We start from the raw sequence: 21,329 nt of genomic DNA, 5'->3' as shown, positions 1-21,329 counted from the left end.
CCCCCACGGTCCAGTTTTTCCTCCAAAACAACTTCCCATTTAATGATATTCCTTTTCACAGAGACCTGACCACAAGACTCTTGGCACAGTTCAAGCTGGGTACACCAAATCTATTCTATATGCCATCTATACATTAAAGCATAATGGATACTACGCTAAAGCTAATAAGCTTGAATAGCTTTGTTTACTATATTAAAAAAACTTTTTAAAGTTTTTTTTTCTTCTTCTTTTTGGCTGCACCGAGAGGCACGCAGGATCTCAGCTCCCCAAACAGGGATCAAACCTGCGCCCCCTGCAGTGGAAGCATGGAGCGTTAACCACTGGACCACCAGGGAAGCCCCTTTAAAGTTTTTAATGTCTGATTTTAAAAATGTTATTTAAAAATATGCTTGTTGTAAAAGAAAGTCAAATAATTCAGTAGAAAGTGGAAGTTCCCTATCATGTCTCTCCTGTCTTCTACCCGTCCTTGTAGGCAACCACTGCTCAGTTCACAGTATTCCTCCAGACTTAAAAAAAAAAAAAAAAAAAAAAAAAAAGGCATTAACACACTCAAATGCAGACATACATAGATTTTTTTTTTTAAGGGGGATTATACCATGTAAAGTCCCCTGGAATATGTTTTTCCCCATATTTTTCTATGTCAACACATTTATTTTAATGACAGTACATAATTTCATAATAAATGCAAGAAATTATTTAGCCATTCTGCTATTTGATAGATAAATATTTTCCACTTTATTTTCTTTGCTATAAGTAATGCTACAATGAACATCCTTGTACAAATATATATTTTGTTTTCTGATAGAGTCCCAAAAGTTAGGTCAGATAGCATAAGCATTTAAATTTGGTTGACACTGCCAAATCATCCTTCCAATGCTGTATCAATTTAAACTTCCCCTACCTGTGTGTAAGGGTTTCTTTATCCCCATACCCCTGCCCATACTTGATATCAATCTTGTAAAATTTTCAAATCTAACAGGCCCAAAATAATGGTTAGTTTTAATCTGGATCTCCAGATTAGTAGATATAGTTGAGCTTCTTTTCCTATGATTATAGACCATTTGTTTTTCTCCTCTGAACTGCCAATTTTTCTCCTGCAATGTTTACTTTTTTCTCACAGGTTTGGAGAAGCTCTATATATTATGGAAAATTCTCTGTCTACCTGTGGCAAATAGCTTCTCCCAGTTGGCCACTTTCTTATGGTGTTATTTTTCAGAGATGCTTAACATTTAAATATATTTATTATCTTTCAATCTATTCTATTCTAGCTTCTGAATCTTGTGTTTTGCTTAGAAAGGCCTTCCTCACCCCATGATTAAAAGAATATTATTCTATGATAGTGGACACAAATGGGTGTGTTTGTCCTATGTGTTAACTCTCCTCTTTCCTGCCAGGGCTGACCAATGCAAGCACAGTCACACCTGACCTATATTGTATCAACTAGATTCTCTTTTCCAGGATTTTGAAACCCAGGAAGAAGCAGAGGCTTCCCTAGAGGACCCAGACCCACCAGGATAGGACCTGCTCTGTCCAAAGGCTGGTAGTCTATCTCATCTTTTGATTCTGACAGCTTCCCCACTTTTTTGCTTGAGTTGACTTCTCTTGTTTTTAAGTAAAAGACCTTAACTCACTTAGCAGTTAGTAACAGAGAGTGGGGTTGTAGGTGAGATACTGATGGGGGAAATACGGGTGATGTGAACCTGATTACCGAGTTCAGATGAAGGGAAAGGAACTGTCAACCAATTTGCATTATGGGAAAGAGCAAGCCACTCATACCTCACGACTGTAAAACAGTTACTTCATATTGGCTTGCAATCACCTGGGATGTGCTCTAGCTGATGGTAAAGGAGTTGGGGGAGGGGGAGTGCCAATTAAAAGGAGATGAGAAATGCTGAAACGAAGGAATAGGATTATTTCTGACAATTTTAGATAGTAAAACAAGAAAAAGCCCGGCTCCAAAATCAAATACTTATCTCCAAAGACAGCACAAAAGTCAGGGCCCTTCTATGACTGTGCTATGTATTTTGCTGAACCAAAAGTTAAGGTTTCAGAATTTTGCTGGTTGTTAAATGTTAATGCCAATGGAATTCACATCTTTCCTTGGCTGGTCATGTGAAAGACACGGCTTTAAAGTGAGATAATTGAAATGATGCAGAAAGGAAACAGAGGAGTTGGGGAAAGCCAACTTCTACAAATCTCTATTGTGCTCTCTACTGCATCCTGCTTTCAGGATGAAAACTGCCCCACAACCCAGCTCTCACTGCTCATGGATTATCAGGATGCAAGCATAACACGATCTGGAGGGTAAAATACATAAAGAAGGTAGAAAAGCAAAGAACTAACACCCAGAAGAAACTGCAGGAATTCACTGAGTTGGATCACCAAAAACCATAGGAATAGTTGTTGATATACATTTTGAGGATGTTAGACCAAGGAGGGGTCTAATTCTAATTTTTGAATAGGGCTAGACTTCTAGTTATGGTACGGTTAACTGAACTTCTGCAGTTAGTGTAACCGCTCAGGAAACTGGCCACGGTTCTAATGGTGGGGTGGGGTGGGGTGGCCGGTAGGAACCTGGACTGAATGCTGGGTTCAGCTACGTAACAAAGAAAAGCCAGAAAGCCCTTGGCACAAAGTAGAGGAAATCAGTGTTACAGGGGATCCAACAGCCTCAACCTTCTCACTGACACCTTCACCATGTCCTTGATGGGATCTACAATGCATGCCTCACTAGAGGGTGTACATGGGTGAGGAAAGCACCTTCATCTTTTAGAAGAAGGAACTGACTTCAAAAAGGGATTCTTGATCTTAGTGGGATGAAAAAGACCTCAGAGGCCACAGTTCACCAGGGCTCAGACTTCTCTGAGGTGGATCATTTGTTGTGAAGCTCCCAATAATGGAAATGGGAGGCAGCCAGCTCAGGTCAGTTGAGGGGGCCTGACTAGACTCTCATGCTAGAGAAGGGTTCCTTCTCATCCAACTCCCAGGCTTGAGTCAGTTCACAGACCTAGAACCCTTCAATGATGGGCACATGTAAGAAAGAACCCTGCCACAGCACATCGACACTCCTATACCATGAACCTTCCTCCTCATCTTCTCTTAAGAATCTGCAGGCATTTACCATGGTAACCACTGGGTAAAGGCAAATACATCTTTTGGGGTCTACTGGGTTCTGGCCTTCAGCTAACTAATTCCTGGGAACCCAGAATGCTATAATTTCATGCTAGTTTGAATGGAGCCTTTGTAGGCCAGGAGATGGAAGGATTTTTGGCTTGAAGTGGTCTCATGTTAGGAGCTACCTATTTTCCCAATGTAAGGCTGGAATGGAATTCTACAGCAAGGAGCAGGAATAACCACATTGGTCCCCTAACCCTTTGGATAGGTACCATTCCAGTAGCTAGAGCAAATGCAAGCTGCTGGAGCAGTCATCTCCCTTTACCAAAAGGCTAGGTCCCTAGATGAGTCATCACAGAGCTCCTAAGTGCTACAGGAGACTTAAAAGTTGTGGGATAATGATGAGATAATCCATTTAGATGTGTGAGTTTAGTGATGGCGTGAAGCGAGTGCTCAATAACTACTAATATTAGCTATTCTGACGCTTCCTATTACTCTCCATGCAAGCTACCAAACAGATAAGCTGACAGTTTTTAAGAATGTCAGTATAATGTCATACATGAACCATGTGGAGCTGCAGATCTGCAGTTGCTTTTCCAGATGTTATTATATTTCCTACAGATTAATATAACCCGTGGTACCTGGAATTTCGCTATTAATGAGGCAAGTGCGCTTATTTTTCCCTTTATGATGCACAAAGAATACATGAAGCAGTTTCCCTTTCTCATGGCAGGAGCAGCTTCAGTGATAAATCATCTTGACCTCTCTCTGCTGTGAATTGGTTCATTGGGATTCTGTCTCACTGTTTCACAGGACATTACCCTGACAACTATATAGTGGCCTGCCACCTTGGCCAAGTATTCTGAAAGTCAAAAGCCAGCAGCACGTCAGGATATCCCCTCCAACGTAAAGGGTAAGTTGCCACTCCTTGCCCCCACGGCCTCCCCCCCGCCCCACTTCAAGGAGGAGGAGTGATGCTTGCTGGGTCATTATGGATTTTGGAGACAGCATGCATATACCACATGCTGGTGTCCTATTCTGACTCATTTACTGAGTGATCTGAAAAGAGAAGGCTCTCTAGCTGATCCAGGCCATAGAGAAATTAGCTCTGGTAGATTCTATGGGGCCCTAAGTGTCTGTGGTTCAGGCTGAGTAGGAGAATCATAATGAAAAATCTTAGGATTTGGGGACAAGACCATGATCCTGTCAGCAAGATTATGTTCCTAGCTTAGCACTGGGGTCTGGTAGAGACTGTAAACCTGACCATGGGACACTAGATATCCATATGACGTCAACTGCCCATCATAAACTAAGTATTATGTGATTCAATAAGCTATAAATTGGGACATGTCCAGAATTCAGCTGAAACTGATGTGTACAGAACGCATGCCACACAACCACTCCTTCAATAGATTCCTCTGACTTCCTGATGATATTAACAGTTGACTAAAGGAGAAAAAAGTCCAGCTTAGTGTACAAATGGCTCTGTGAGACATGCTAGCCTATTCTGGAAGCATATTGCTATGGGATAATCTACTTAAGGTATGGCTCTGAATGAGTATAAAAGAGAAACCCGACTGGTGAACAGAACTTCAAGCAAGGTATCACACTATCCACTTCACTGGATGTCAGGATCTAAGCTGATCCCTGGGTAGTAGGTAACTGGGACAAAAAAGACAGGAAATATTTATGCTCCATGTGTATGCTCACTGGATGGCACTCACTGCAAGAACCCAGGAGATGTTGGTCGGCCCTTTCCCTCACCACCCCAGTGCTGGCCCAATGAGCCCATGAACAGAGTGGCCATGATAGCACGGCAATTGACTGTTACAATACCTATCTGAATTTGCCTACCATGCCTCTTAGGAACACCACCTCTATCCAGGTATTCACTGGAATGCCTTATCATGGGATCTCAGGGAATCACCTCTAAATAAAGAACTCATTTCACAGAAAACAGTACAGCCAGCAGGTCACATACCCATCACCCAGAAGTAGCTTGCATCACATTTAAAAAACAGCAGAGTGCCTACTGGAGACCTAGCTATAGTGTTGAGGCTGAGGTGCTATCCTGTGGGATGAGGTGAATGTTCATAATCAATAATGAGCATTAAATAGTGTTTTTTTCCTAACAGCCAGAAAGAAGTGTCCAAGTTATTACCTTAACTCTTGCCTGGTAAATGGTCTTCTGCTTCACCTCTTGCTTCCCTCCCATCTATTCTCCACATTGTAGCTAGTGATTTTCTTAGAGTGCAAATCTGACCACATCACTCTCCATTCCCCCAAGCCCTTCAGAGGTGGAGCAGATATGAGTGGTAACCCACCCACCCAATAAACATTCCTCCTTGCTACTAGAGCTCCCATTCTGTGGGTTATCCGCCTATCCTCTACATGACACTACAATAATCTGGACTGGTCTCAACCAGTTGCAGTAAGTCTATTTCTCCCTTGCTTATGACCAGTTTAAGAAGGAATATGTGACCAGGGAAGTCTCCAGAAGCTTTTGGGAAAGTTTTCCTCACTAATAAAAGGAGACATACAGAAGAAACAGTCATTCTCTTCCCACTGGACCTTGTTTACCCCCATGTGGTGCCTAGAACTGGGGCAGCCATTATTTTTTTTGGCGGGGGGGTCACGCTGCATGGCTTATGGGATCTTAGTACCCCGACCAGGGATTGAACTCGGGTCCTCGGCAGTGAAAGCGCGAAGTCCTAACCACTGGACCGCCAGGGAATTCCCTGGGCAGCCATTTTGGCAACATGAGGAAAGCCAGCCTAAGAGACAGGACTGACACGTGGCTGAGTGGAAAGATATGAAGGAGACAGAGTTTAACAATGCCCAAGTTGATGAATTAGCCAACTCTGGAACTGTTCCTGTGTCCTCAAATCCATTCCCCTCTCCCTAATCATTACCACTTTACATCAATCTATCAGCGACTCTGGTCTCTACTGCTGCAGCCCCTAACTGTATTTCCTGCTTCTATCCTGGTCTCCCCATGGGCTATTCTCTAACTAGTAGTCTGAGTCATTTTTTCCAAATTACAAATCTGGTTGGCCTGTGGCTTCCCACTTCTCTCATGACATTCTACAAGATCTACAGTCTGGCCCAGTCTTCTACATTTTCATCTCTTACTACTCCCTTAAGTCTCTGCCCTTCAGCCACTCATGGTCCTTCATTATTTATTTTATTTTATTATTATTATTTTTTTTGTGGTATGTGGGCCTCTCACTGCTGTGGCCTCTCCTGTTGCGGAGCACAGGCTCCGGACGTGCAGGCCCAGCAGCCACAGCTCACAGGCCCAGCCATTCCGTGGCATGTGGGATCCTCCCGGACCGGGGCACGAACCCGTGTCCCCTGCATCGGCAGGCGGACTCTCAACCACTGCGCCACCAGGGAAGACCCCTCATTATTTTTTCAATGTGCCCTTCCCTCACCCACCCTCACTACTGACAGATTGCTCCTGATATTCCCAGTGCCTGGAATGTTCCCCATCCCCCTTTCCCCAATGCCCTTGCCTATGATTAGGTCTCAATTAAAATATCATTTTTAAAGGAAGTTCTGAACTGGTGGACTGGAATCATCAACTGGTAGATTCGCAAACATGCTCTGCTTCTTTGAGAGAGTTATAAAACATACAAATGTAAATACTACCCAAGATGAGGCCTGAGCTCTGCAGTCTGCCATGGTCCTCATTTTCCACAATGACCTATTCCTACTGTCTACTTAAGATACCCTGTGACCCCTGGCTCTAGACTCTAAAAGGCCATCTCTTGGGCTTCCCTGGTGGTGCAGTGGTTGAGAGTTTGCCTGCCGATGCAGGGGACATGGGTTCGTGCCCTGGACCAGGCGGATCCCACATGCCGCAGAGCGGCTGGGCCCGTGAGCCATGGCCGCTGAGCCTGCGTGTCCGGAGCCTGTGCTCCGCAACGGGAGAGGCCACAACAGTGAGAGGCCCATGTACCACACACAAAAAATAAAATAAATTAATTAATTAATAAAAGGCCACCTCTTAATATAGGTTCCTATGCTTCTGCACCAGTTCTTCACGTTCTATATTGCTGTTTGAACTTATACAGCAAGTTCCCTGAGTGTAGGGACTAGATTTGCTCCCGAGCAAATCCCTGGCACCTTGCACACATCAGATGCTTGATAAGTATTTATTAAACAAAAGTAACAGATGCAATGATGAATGAATGGATAGATGGGTAGAAGAGGGAGGTATGGCAAATCTTTTTGCATTTCCTGTCCATGGTCACATAGGAAAGGAGTCAGATGAACCTGGTAAAAAATTTCTCACTTCTTAACCCATTAGAAGCCTGTTTTCTACCCCATGATTCAAAAGGTTTGACCTTAGGTCTGCCTTCCTCCCTGCTGACACACCAGCCTCAGCAAAGAACTCACGTTGAATTCCTCTCTGAAGAGCTTATTGTCATCAGCCATTCTCCGGTTAATCTCCTCTTCCAGCTTGTCCACGGGCAGGGGCGGATACTTCCTGTTGGTGCTTGGGGACCTGGCCAGAAGTGGTACGCTCTGGGGTTCTGCAGTGCATAAGGGGGAAGGTTGGTCAGGTGCCCTGGGGACACAGCCCTTCTCTGGAGACTAAATAAGGGGTTCTATCTCATGGACCAGGCATCCAAAAACTAGGGCTGCTTTCAAGTCTTTTTTTCCCTTTCCTTTTAGGATGGGGAAACTCCTATTTTCTTGATTTTTCTTCTCCATGAAGGTTCCCCATGTCAGTTAGGGGTGTCTTACCCACATCCTCAGTGCGGCCATTGGATAAGCGGAAAGAATTGGAATGGCTCCCAGCTTGCTTGTATTTCTTAAACCTAATGAGAAAATGTTCATAGTGAAACACTAAGCACAGAGTCAGGAGAGACCAATCATTGGCTTTGTAGCTCCACTTATTGATTCAGCATTTTAAAATATCCTTTACCAAAAACCAGGCTCTTTTAGAGACAGGTTCTGCACACACTGAAGCAGCTCCAGTGGTGACTGAGCACCTCACTGTGCTCTTGCTCACCCTCAGCACACTAGAATCCAACCCAGAAAACCCCACAGTATGTTCTGGCTTGAATGGCTCCTCTGTGCAGCTCCAGTTCCAGGATTCGCTGCAGATCATAGCCACACCAGGTGGAGGTAGAATGTGTGGGTAGAATACAGTGGGGGGAGATAAGAGTGTCAAACAAAAATCCTGGTACTTCCCTGGTAACCAGGGAGAAGCTCAGAGCTTCAGACTGGGTTGGCAGAGGTCTGGCCACAAGTCTCCTGCAGAAAGGTGGAGACACACAACAAACTGTAGGGGTGTACAAGGTTTCCCTCTCTTTATCCCTGCAGAAGAACAGAGGGAGCCCAGAGCGGCTTAAGCCAAAAATAAGGTAGAGTTAAACCCAATTAGTCAGGGTGGTGACTTTAGCAGGAAGAGAACAAATGCACCTCCTCCTTCCCTCCCTTGGGTTTCCCTTCCTGGCTTTGGTACCTGTTTGAGGAGTAATACCTAAAAGACCCTGGAAGAAAGTCAGAAAGAGAAACTCTGTAGCTCACATGGTTCAGTTCAGCATGCAAGAGTCAGGGACCCTAGAAGGGTTTGGGGACAAAGCCCCAGCTAGAAATAAAGTAGACCTTTACTGAGCACATAATCTTCACTGTGGTGCTTTCAGGGGTTGTTTCAATAGGGCTAGATCTGAGGATCTTAAAACGCCTATTAGTAACAAGAGACTGTGGCTTCTTCCCTCAACCTCTAAACCACTGTCCTGGGTTTTAGGGTGAACTGGAGTTGAGGGACTGGACTTGGGACAGATGGAAGCAAAGGGGAGGGGCTAGGTGTTAAGGAAGACTATGTAAAACTTTAAAACATTTCTAAGCAGAATTTTAATCTTAGGAGTACTACCATGAGTCATTCCCCTCTATCCCATTCACTGTCTTTATCCTACTGTCTTCTGGACTGTGTGGGCTTACTGAGACCCTGGGGTATTGAAACAGAGTCCAAGAGAATGCAGAAGCATTAGCACGCTCACCTCAACATGTACAAAACTATGATAATAAACACGATCACTAGCAGAGAGGACAGGGCCACCATCACTGCAATAATTGGCGTCTCATCTGAAATCAAGAGAACAAAACACGTTATTATCATTGTATGTAATGGAGGGCTCAACTCGGCTGCTCAGGGAAACACCCAGATGAGGAAGAAGGGCTCCTCCAAATGCTTATGTAGATGGCTGGGCATGGGGAGGGAGAGAGGGAGAGAAGGAGGGGGGTGGGGGAGGGAGGGAGAGAGGGAGAGAGGGAGAGAGGGAGAGAGAGAGAGAGAGAGAGAGAGAGAGAGGGAGGGAGGGAGGGAGGGAGGGAGGGAGAAAAGAGAACACCTTCCACTGCCAGTCCAGGGCTATTGGGTGAAGAGGAGGGTACAGTAGGGTAAGAGCCCAGGGTGACATGTCCACCCCATCTCTGACTTATCATACATATGTTTATTTTGTGTCTCCCTGCATTACAATGAAAGCTCTTTGAAGGTAGAGACTGTTTCTTTCATTGCTATAAAGCCTAAAACAAAAACAGTGCTCAGCACATAAGAAATACTCAAATATTTCATAGAGTATTCATCAATCCTAATGGCAAGCTGGGTGTGCAGGGCCAACAATGTACTTTCTCCCAGGCTCAGTGCGCTCCATCTAGAGGAAGATGGGAGAGAAAGGAAAAATGACAATTTTCCTATCATAAATCCAAATGGTTTCCTGGCACAGAGAATACTGTTCCTGATTAAAGCAAGGACACATTATTAGATCCTTAAGCACTGTGTCAAAAAATGCTGGGTACTCTTTTCTACCTCTTTCCACAGCTACCTTTTACCAGGACCCCAACTACAGCAACATCTGGCTTGGAGATAAAGCAACTCTGCCCTCCATTCCATAGGGCCTGGCTTCCTTTCCGCCCCACACTGAACCTCAGGGCAGCTGACCAGGTGCCACCTCATCCTCTTCCTGCACTCTCATGCCCCCACCACGAACTATACAACCAGTCTGAATTTTTAACTGTCTTCTCCATTTTCCATCTTTCCTAGCAGCACCACTTTTCATCCTCTTTAGCAGATCTCCCCATGTAAAGGTCAATCCTGTCACATATGTTCTGTATTACATCTATTACTGTCACCTCAAAGACCTGTCTTCCTGACCTCATTTACCCTCCTCCAACCACAAACAGCCAGCCCCATGTCTCTCTTCACAGTTAACTTCTCACAACGGTTGTCTTATTTAACAGTTGTTTTCTCCAACCCCTTACCTCTGGGTACTCCTTAATCTATTTTGCTCTGACTCTATCCTCAGTGAGCCATTTACATTGCTCATCAAGGACACCAACAAATGGCATATTGCCAAATCCAATGGAAACATTCCCATCCTCATCTGATTCAACTTCTTAGCCGCATTCATTCAAAAAATATTTATGGGGACTTCCCTGGTGGCACAGAGGTTGAGAATCCGCCTGCTGGTGTAGGGGACATGGGTTCGATCTCTGGTCCGGGAAGATCCCACATGCCTCGGAGCGACTAGGCCCGTGCGCCACAACTACTGAGCCTGTGCTCTAGAGCCCGCGAGCCACAACTATTGAGCTCACGCACCACAACTACTGAAGCCCGCGTGCCTAGAGCCTGTGCTCCACAACAAGAGCAGCCCCTGCAACTAGAGAAAGCCCATGCGCAGCAATGGAGACCCAATGCAGCCAAAAATAAATAAAATAAATAAATTTACAAAAAAATTTATGGACCAGCAACTGTATGCCAGGCACTGTTCCAGACACTGGGAATAGAGAACTGATTAAACAGACAAGGGACAGAGAGCTGACATTCTGGGGGAAGTGGGAGAAAACTGTTCATAAACAATTTCAGACAGGGGCAAGATATATGAAGAAAAGAAGGGTAAAGGGATAGAGAGTGATGGGTTTTGGGGAGGGGGAAGTGGTTGGCTAGAGTAAAGTGGTTGGCTAAAGAGTAGTTTGGGAAGGTCTGAAGTGGTTATACTGAGCCATTACTTAGAGTGGTCTAAATAATGTGAATAAGTAAACCACAAAAAGATCTGTGCAAAGAGCTTTCTAGGCACAGGGAACAGCAAGCATAAGAGCCCTCAGGAGTTTGGTGGGTTCAAGAAATAGCACAAAGACCAAGATGTGGCTGGAGATGTGGGCAGAAGCCAGAAGACTTAGGGCTTTGCAGGCCATGGTAATGAGTGTGGATTTAGTTCTGAATGTGATGAGAAACATTATGTGATTGGAAGGGTTTGAACAGGAGAGAGATATAAATGTTTACATTCTTTTAAAAGATCAGCTAGTTAGGGCTTCCCTGGTGGCGCAGTGGTTGACAGTCCGCCTGCAGATGCAAGGGACACGGGTTTGTGCCCGGGTCCGGGAAGATCCCACATGCCACGGAGCGGCTAGGCCCGCGAGCCATGGCCGCTGAGCCTGCACGTCCGGAGCCTGTGCTCTGCAACGGGAGAGGCCACAGCAGTGAGAGGCCCACGTACCGCAAATACAAAAAAACAAAAACAAAAACAAAATGATCAGCTAGTTAAACGGACTCATAAGCAGCAGTCATGAGGTAGGAGGTAATCCAGCAGAATGTGGTGTCATGCAAAGAACAGAGTTTTTCAAGAAGGGGGGAGTAGTCAACTCAATCAAATACTCAATCAACAGATTCAGTAGGATGAAAACAGAGATGTGAAACTGGATTTGACAAGAGGGCAGTTATTGGTGCCCTTTTCAAGAGTGGTTTCAGTTAAGCAGTTGTTGAGAAAGACCAAATGGAGTGAAATAAAGATGGAAAGAAGAGACAGTGAGATACCGACTCCTTATTTGAGGTGAGGACTTTTATCATAAAGAGATTCAGAGAAAAGCAGCAGCTGGAGGGAGAAGTGGGGTGGAAAGTTTTTAAAGAGATGGGAGATATTGTACAATGCTTCTTTGTTGATGGCAATTTTCAAACATACCCTGGTATGTGAATCTCATACTAAAATGAGCATTCAAACTGGCTGACTATGCCCTCCTTTTTTAAAAAATTAATTAATTTGTTTATTTTTGGCTGCATTGGGTCTTCGTTGCTGCGTGCAGGCCTTCTCTAGCTGTGGCGAGCAGGGGTTACTGTTCGTTGCAGTGCGTGGGCTTCTCATTGCCGTGGCTTCTCTTGTCGTAAAGCACGGGCTCTAGGTGCACGGGCTTCAGTAGCTGTGGCAGGTGGGCTCAGTAGCTGTGGCTCACGGGCTCTAGAGCGCAGGCTCACTAGTTGTGGCAGACAGGCTTAGCTGTTCCATGGCATGTGGTATCTTCCTGGACCAGGTCTCGAACCCACGTCCCTTGCACTGGCAGGCAGATTCTTAACCACTGTACCACCAGGGAAGTCCCTCCCTCCTCTTTGAAGAACTTTCCTCTCTTGGTTTCTACAACAAAGCACTCTTCTGATTCTATGTCTTGTCTGCTTCAAATTATTTTCTCTTGTCAGTTGTTGCTCTTCTAACACAGATCTCTAAATGTCTGATTTCCTCAGGGCCGTTCTTGGCACTCTTCTCTATGCTATCTAGTTGATCAGATCAGGCTGGAAGCTCAAGTGATATGCTAGCAATTCCCACATCTGCATTGCTTGCTCAGACCTCTCTTCGAACTCTTCTGAAACTATAGTGTCACCCCTACTTTAAATTTCACAGGCAATGCAAACTTCCTGGGTCTAAAAAAATTTCCCTCACTACTGATTCAGTAGCTAGTACTGCCACCCATCCACCCTGTTGTTCAAGCGAGAAATGTGGAAATCCCCTTAGTTTCTTCTCCATGCTTAGCTTCTATGTCCAACCCAGCTGCAAGTAATGTTTTAGCACTAAAACCAACACCTCAAATTTGTCTGCCTTTTCTCTACTCTGTTGCCATCACTCTAGTCTAAATCTCTGTCCTCTCTCAACTGAATCATGGTAAGCTGCTATCCCCTGCCAGTCCATTTTCCAGAAAGCAGGGAGAGTGATCTCGAAGAAAGCAAATCAGATCATGTTCCCCTCTTATGTAAAAACCTTTCAATGGTTTCCCAAGCCTTTAGAATGAAATCTAATATCCTTACCCTGGCCAATAACAACCTCCCTCATTTAGCCCCTGCTTTCTCTATCTCCTCCCACTCTTTCCTTGCTCATTGAACTTCAGCCACTGGCATCCTTCCATCCTGGGTTCACTCTTTCCTTGGGCCTTTGAACATGTTATTCCTTCTGCTGTATATAGCCTCCCTCTGTTCTTTGCCTGGCTAACTCCTAGTCATCCAGTTCTCATTTCAAGTGTTACTTTTACCAGAGAGGTCTTTTCTGAGTTAACATTAAATTAGGTAAGCCTTAGTTTCCTTATCTGTAAAATCAATTATTCTAAAGATTAAATGAGATCATCCATGTAAAGTTCTTGGCACAGTAACTTGCACACATTATGTACACAGTCAGTGTTAGCTATTATTGTTTTTTATTAGTCTCACAGAGCACTCTGTTATTTCTCTTGATAATACCCTCATACTTTGTAATTATATATTTATTTGAGTATAGCTGATTATGACTGTCCTTCCTTTACACCATAAATTCCACAAAGGCAAGGATTATATACCTGCTTTGCTTCTCACCATATACCTAACACCTAGCGCAGAATTTCACACATAGTGCGCACTAAACAAATACTGGATGGACTACACTGAGCGAATGAATAAAAGAATTAATGAGTTATCATTAAATATGTCTTTGTTCAATGCCACTCAGAGAGGGCTGTATACCAGGTATTAAAAGAAGGTAATTAGAGACATCTGGCTCAAGACAGTGGGCTGAATCCATAATTTTATTTCTTTCTCTTCCCAAAAGGACACTGAAACGATAGAAGAAACATAAAAATATGAATGAAATAAAAATTGCATCTGGGGCTTCCCTGGTGGCACAGTGGTTAAGAATCTGCCTGCCAATGTAGGGGACATGGGTTCGAGAAGATCCCACATGCCGTGGAGCAACTAAGCCTGTGCACCACAACTAGTGAGTCTGCGCTCTAGATCCCACGAGCCACAACTACTGAGCCCATGTGCCACAGCTATTGAAGCCCATGCACCTAGAGCCCATGCTCCACAATAAGAGAAGCCACCGCACCACAATGAAGAGTAGCCCCTGCTCGCTGCAACTAGAGAAAGCCCTCATGCAGCAATGAAGACCCAAAGCAGCCAAAAATAAATAAATTTATTAAAAAAGAAAAAATCTTAAAAAAAAAAAGCACATCTGGAAGGCAGCAAAGAGTGGCATCAGCAAACCAGAAACTTTGAGGGATTTGTGGACGACAAAGCAGATGGGATTGGACTGCTGAAGAGATCAATCACAGCTGAAGAGCCTCCAGTTAAAAGGTAAGTACTAGTTCCATCAGTCTGAGCCTAGAAACACCTCAAGTTCAGCGTCAGACCAGGATGGGGATGAAAGTAGGTCTTGGGGTAGTAGGGTATTTAACCAAAGGCTTGCCAACGCAGTCCGTACACCCACAGGCTGAGCAACAAGCTGTGGTGTCTCATCTGGGCTCAGTTTGAAAAACAGTGCTCTATACAGAGTGGGGGTGTGCTGATGGCTTCTTTACTAAAAAAATATATATATATATAAAAAATATAAGCTGCATATACATTTTTTAACTTGTTATTATGGAAAACTTTCAAACTTACACAGGAGTAAAAGAACACTACAGTAAATCCCTATGCACTGACCATTTCACTTTGACAATATTACCAGATGCCAGTTTTTTCATCTACACCAGGGTTGGGTTTCTCAGCCGCACACTAATAACATTTTGGGATAGATAATTCTCTGCTGTGGGGGGCTCTCGTGTGCACTGTAGGATGTTTAACATCATCTCTGGTCTCTAGCTACTAGATGCCAGTAGCAAACCCTTAATTGTGATGACCAAAATCACCTTCAGACGTTGCCAAATGTCTTCTTGGGGGGAAAATCACCCTGAGCTGAGAACCACTGGATTATATTAAGGCAAATCTGAGACATATCATTTCAACTGTATTTACTTCAGTATGTGGCACTAAGAGATAAGGGTTCTTGGCATAATCACAATACCTTTACCCTATTTAAAAAGCAACACTGTAGCCCCTGCTACCAGCAACTAGAGAAAGCCCCTTGTGCAGCAACAAAGACCCAACGCTGTCAAAAAAAAAAAAGCAACACTAATTCCTTAATATAATCTAATATTCAGTTACTGTTTAAGTATTCCTGATAGCCTTATAGATGCTTGTTTTGCTTTGGTTAAAACTGGCATCCAGAGACGATGCACATGACTGCCAGACACACCAGGTCCACAGAGGGTTTCCTGGGTGGGCCCCAAAGACAGAGGAAGAACAAGAGTGGTACCTGAGGTAATTCTAGGCCACAAGACATGAAGAAGGGGAAAAGAAAGGCAGTTCCGCCTAGAGGATAAGTGTGTCCAACTTCCTAAACAATGACTGAACCCCTAGTTTAGGATATGTTCCTGTTTGTCCTCCTGAAGGGACACCTACTGTGAGCACATTCCAATCAACTCAGTGCTCCAGAGCAAAGCTCAACCAGAGCCCTACAGGAGACCTTCACAAATACCAACGACAGCAGAGGCAGTATAAGAAATAGAATAAATCTTAAAAAATATACTGCAATTTATGCAAGAGGACTCTGCATCGATTAAAAAAAAAAGCCAGGGCTTCCCTGGTGGTGCAGTGGTTGAGTCCGCCTGCCGCTGCAGGGGACACGGGTTCGTGCCCTGGTCCGGGAGGATCTCACGTGCCGCTGAGCGGCTGGGCCCGTGAGCCATGGCCGCTGAGCCTGCGCGTCCGGAGCCTGTGCTCCGCAACGGGAGAGGCCACAGCAGTGAGAGGCCCGTGTACTGCAAAAAAAAAAAAAGCCACTATAAAATGAGGAGCAATCTCATACCTATCAGGAAAAAAAAGTCCCAGAAAATAACAGGTGTTGGCCAGGATGTGGAGAAATTGGAACCCTGTGCACTGTTGGTGAAAATGTAAAATGGTGTAGCTGCTGTGGAAAACAGTATGGCGGTTCCACAAAAAATTAAAAATAGAATTATCATATGATCCAGCAATTCCACTTCTGGGTATATGCCCAAAAGAATAACCATGTTCATAACTAAACATGGGTTTAGTCACAATAGCTAAAATGTAGAAGCAACCAAATGTCCTTTGACAGATGAATGGATAAGCAAAATGTGGTATACGTATACAATGAAATATTTTTAGTCTTAAAAAGGAAGAAAACATATGCTACAATATAAGGATGAACCTTGAAGACATTATACTAAGTGAATAAGCCAGTCACAAAAAGACAAGCACTGTATGATTCCATTTATATGAGGTACCCAGAGCAGTGAAATTCACAGAAACAGAAAGTTTAAGGTATATAGTATAATGATCTGACTTACATACATCATGAAATGATTATCAAAATAAGTTTAGTGAACATCCGTGATCTGATACAGATACAAAATTAAATAGAAAAAATTTTTCTCTTGTGATGATAACTCTTAGGATTTACTCTTAACAACTTTCATATTTAACATACAGTAGTGTTAATTATGTTTATCATGTTGTACATTACATCCCTAGTACTTATTTATCTTATAACTGGAGGTTTGTATCTTCTGACTGCCTTTATCCAATTCCCTCTACTGCTACCCCTTGCCTCTGGTGACCATAAATCTGACCTCTCTTTCTATGAGTTTGTTGGTTGGTTGGTTGGTTGGAAAAACATTTTAACTCTCCCAAGCTTTCAGGCCAGAAGAGTCCTCTATCATAAAAGTCAGATTTTACCTCTTGACATCTGAACTACACCCATGTTTTTAATACAGTTAAAGAAAATACAGATAGTAAAGATGTTCCCAGGCCTGTGTGAGGGAAGGAGACTCAGACCTATTAATAAAGTAGGAGAAAAAAAAGAGAAAAAAAAAAAAAAAAAAAAAAAGTAGGAGAGAATTTACAGCTCCCTGTATCAAATCTCAGACTTGGAGACAGGCTCAGAATCCAGCCACCCTCCTAGGGCTCCTCCCAAACCAGACAGACTCATCATATCATTGTGCTTAGCCCTGTCCTGATCTGGGCCCTCTGGAGATGTGGCCTTGCATGATGCAGGCAAGGCAGGAACAGTGGTCCATTCCCTGCCACTCCCACCTCCACGCCCCACTCCCCAACCACCCATTCTAGCAGAAGTTCACTCCCTAGACTCAGACCAGAGGACAGCATTTAAAAAATACTAAAATGGTGTTCTGGGACAACAGTTGTCTATTTGCTAATATCCCCTTTCCAAGAAAACAAAGGGTCATGCTATTTTAAGGGCTCACATGTAGACAGGTGAATCACTCAAGGACTTAAGACACACCTTGGTCAACTGCAAAAATAATCAGTGAAGGGACTTCCCTGGTGGCGCAGTGGTTAAGAATCCGCCTGCCGGGGTTTCCCTGGTGGCGCAGTGGTTGAGAGTCCGCCTGCCGATGCAGGGGACATGGGTTCGTGCCCGGGTCCGGGAAGATCCCACATGCTGCGGAGCGGCTAGGCCCGTGAGCCATGGTGCTGAGCCTGTGCGTCCAGAGCCTGTGCTCCGCAACGGGAGAGGCCACAACAGTGAGAGGCCTGCGTAGCGCAAAAAGAAGAAGAAGAAGAAAAAAAAAAGAATCCACCTGCCAATGCAGGGGACACGGGTTCCATCCCTGGTCCAGAAAGATCCCACATGCCACGGAGCAACTAAGCCCATGCACGACAACTACTAAAGCTCACATGCCCTAGAGCCCACACACCGCAACTACTGAGCCCATGCGCCGCAACTACTGAAGCCCGCATGCTCTAGGGCCTACGTGCCGCAACTACTGAGCCCGTGTGCTGCAACTACTGAAGCCCGTGCACCTAGAGCCCATGCTCTGCAACAAGAGAAGCCACCGCAATGAGAAGCCCGCACACCGCAATGGCTGCTTGTTGCAACTAGAGAAAGCCCGCGCATAGCAGTGAAGACCCAGCGCAGCCAAAAAAAAAAAAAAAAAAAAAAAAAAAAAAAAAAATCAGTGAAGTAAAAGTCATACTCCTCTAGCCTCACTTCCTAAGGCCCATTTTTTTTGTTGTCTTCACACTTTTTGGTAGAAATATTTATCAACACTCAAAGGCAAAGTTGTTTTAAGTGCTTCTTATAGGTTGTTAAGTGCTCTAAAAACAGCAAAAGTCATCAAAAGTTGCCTCAAGTGCCCAAACCTCTGGGATGAACCCAATCACTGTTGTCTTGGGCCAAATTACCATTTGGAAACCTTAATTCCTATTGCCCATCCACCTTCCCTAGGGCCTCTGGAGTTATCTTTCTAACACAAAAATCTGACCATGTCACTTCCTTCCTTAACATCACCAGGAGACACCCTGAGCTCAATGCACTGCTGCTGAGGCTACCTCTGACCACTTCCCACCTCATGCACATCAACCTCAAACACATGACTGGCTCTTTCATGTCTCCTTGCTTTTACCCTGTCTCATGCATCCTCATTTTCCTCAGTTACTATATTAAACTGCCCAAAACTCACCTTCATGCCTCCTTCCCACTCCCCAGGTATAGTGAGCCTTTTAAGCTCCCCTCATAGCACTTTGTATGGTATATATCCAATAGCATGTAGCTGAGTGGGCTCTGATTCTTGGTGTTCACACGTTTCTTCCATCAGACAGGGAACTTTTTTTTTTTCTTTCTAGAATCCTCAGCACCTCATAGGTGCTGAATGAATATATTATTAAAGGTGCTTAGGGAAAGCCATCATAAATGAAGTTCACTTAATAATGTCACTTACTATGTTAATCCCAAAATCCCTATTTTTTAAAAAAATTTATTTGTTTTATTTATTTTTATGTTTTGGCTGTGTTGGGTCTTCGTTACTGCACACAGGCTTTCTCTAGTTGCGGTGAGCCGGGGCTACTCTTCGTTGTGGTACATGGGCTTCTCATTGCGGTGGCTTCTCTTGTTGCAGAGCACGGGCTCTAGGCACGCAGGCTTCAGTAGTTGCAGCATGAGGGCTCAGTAGTCGTGGCTTGCGGGTTCTAGAGCGCAGGCTCACTAGTTGTGGTGCACGGGCTTAGTTGCTACGCGGCATGTGGGATCTTTCTGGACCAGGGCTTGAACCTGTGTCCCCTGCATTGGCAGGAGGATTCTTAACCACTGTGCCACAAGGGAAGCCTCCAAAATACCTCTCTAACAAGAATGCCAACCCCCTTCTAGACTTCAACTCTAGCAAAGTATTGAAAGAGAAACCCAGGGGGAGCAGGTGATCTGATTTGAGAGCTGAGAAACTTTAAGGAGCCTCTGGGGTGCAACAGAATGTTTATCCTACCTGGTTCTAGAACTCTGTAGCTCAAGGACTCCTTCACAAATACTAACAGGTACTAGTCCAGATTTTTTGAAAAAACCCAGTTATAGAAATTACATCTAAAATAATGTAAAGTATGGTTAGAATAGTTTTATCCTGTATTCTTGCTGTTTAACAAATATCAGTTATAAAGTCTTCATGTGAAAACCCTAATTTAAAAAACTATTAAAATAAAAAGTAAGATGAGACAGGTTTATGCAGAACTTTGTTTAAAAGGTACAGGGCAGAGGATGAGCTAATGTCTACAGTTGTGGTAGTAAACTGCAGCGTGACCCTGCCTTGGAGCGCACCCTTGTTTCCACAAAGTCTGACTGGCTGGCTGAGATTCCTGATCCCCTTAGGCTCCCATCTAATTAACAGTAATAGTAGCAGAGTGGTGGTGGTGGTAAAGAGTTGCTAAGCAACTGCTATATGCTGACCCAGCAGTAGGCCAAGCACTAGTTCAATGTTAGTTCATTCCTCACAACAACCCTAATGAAGGAAATTCTGTTCCCATCCTATTTTGCCAATGGCAAAAGGAGGCATAGGAGTTAAATACCTACCCCACCCTGCTGGTAAGTGGTAGAGAGTCAACATACAAACTCAGGTGGTCTAGCTCCAGAGCCCACGTTTTAACCACATATACTAATGCTTTTGCTGCCTTTGCTCTGACTCCATGGTATCTCATTTCCTCCCTCTACCCAATACTACTGCCATCACTGTCTCCCAGGGGCATGAGCCCTAGAACAAAACTAATGAAACCGAGATTTAAAACTAGCGAAGACTAAATAACAACTGGAAAGTATACTCATGACCACTGACTTCATGGTGAAGAGGTACTTGGTAGATAATGCCAGAACTGGATTTAATACATTACTATATAGTACACAAATCATCCAAATTAACACCAGTGAAAATGTTTTAAAAGAAAAGCTGGTTACAAAAGAACAAATACTGTATGACTCCACTTAAATGAGGTACACAGAACAGACAAATTTACAGAGACAGAAAGTAGATTAGTGGTTACCAGGGGCTGGGGGAAGGAGAAATGAGGAGTTATTGTTTAATGGGTTACAGAGTTTTAGTCTGGGATGATATTAAAAAAATAAAATAAAAAATTCTGGAGACAGATGGTGGTGATGATTGTACAACAATGTAAATGTACTTAATGCCACTGAACTGTGTGGTTAAAATGGTAAATCTTATATGATTTATATTTTTCAAAATTGGGAAAAGGCTGGCTCTACCAAAATAATTTGGAATACATTTAAAAAATAATACACATGAGAAAATAACTAGTTTCTTCAACTTTGAAAGAAAAGAAGCAAAGTTGCTTGCCTCCCGTCCTCTCTTTTTTATGCTTATATGTGCTGGCAATTAAAACACCAGCTATTGCTGTTCAAAAGCATATCAAAGGGGCTTCCCTGGTGGCGCAGTGGCTGAGAGTCTGCCTGCCGATGCAGGGGACACGGGTTCGTGCCCCGGTCCAGGAAGATCCCACATGCTGCGGAGCGGCTGGGCCCGTGAGCCATGGCTGCTAAGCCTGCGTGTCCGGAGCCTGAGAGGCCACAACAGTGAGAGGCCCGCGTATCACCAAAAAAAAAAAAAAAAAAAAAAAAAAAAAAAAGCATATCAAAGGCCAATGCATAAAAATTTATAACACTTAATCATCTGCATAAGACATCATTTGCTTAGCAAACCCATTATAATGCAAATGTTTCAAAACAATAGCCTCATTTCTCAAAAAGTACTTGGCTTTAAAATTAGAATGTGATATCAAAATTTACAGCAATACTTCTAAGGATTTGCTCTGGTAAAATCATCATAACATATGGGGCTGA

General features: G+C 43.9%; 1 protein-coding gene across 3 annotated transcripts in view; it reads right to left on the bottom strand.

Moving 5' to 3' along the window:
• The window catches only part of PTPRA (protein tyrosine phosphatase receptor type A), a 188,100-nt gene that overhangs the window by 39,739 nt on the left and 127,032 nt on the right, over window positions 1-21,329 (bottom strand). For all 3 annotated transcript variants that reach the window (XM_082644656.1, XM_082644657.1, XM_082644658.1), the window contains 3 exons: window positions 9,129-9,213; window positions 7,867-7,940; window positions 7,516-7,652 (listed from right to left, as the gene is read on the bottom strand). In XM_082644656.1, the coding sequence (XP_082500782.1) occupies window positions 7,516-7,652; window positions 7,867-7,940; window positions 9,129-9,213 (296 nt within the window). The remainder of the gene's footprint in view (window positions 1-7,515; window positions 7,653-7,866; window positions 7,941-9,128; window positions 9,214-21,329) is intronic.

This window comes from Mesoplodon mirus (assembly GCF_964341445.2).
Source record: "Mesoplodon mirus genome assembly, chromosome: 15".
Lineage (NCBI taxonomy): Eukaryota > Metazoa > Chordata > Mammalia > Artiodactyla > Ziphiidae > Mesoplodon > Mesoplodon mirus.
The sequence above is the reverse complement of the archived record's forward strand: the minus strand, read 5'-3'. Positions and strand labels throughout refer to the sequence as shown.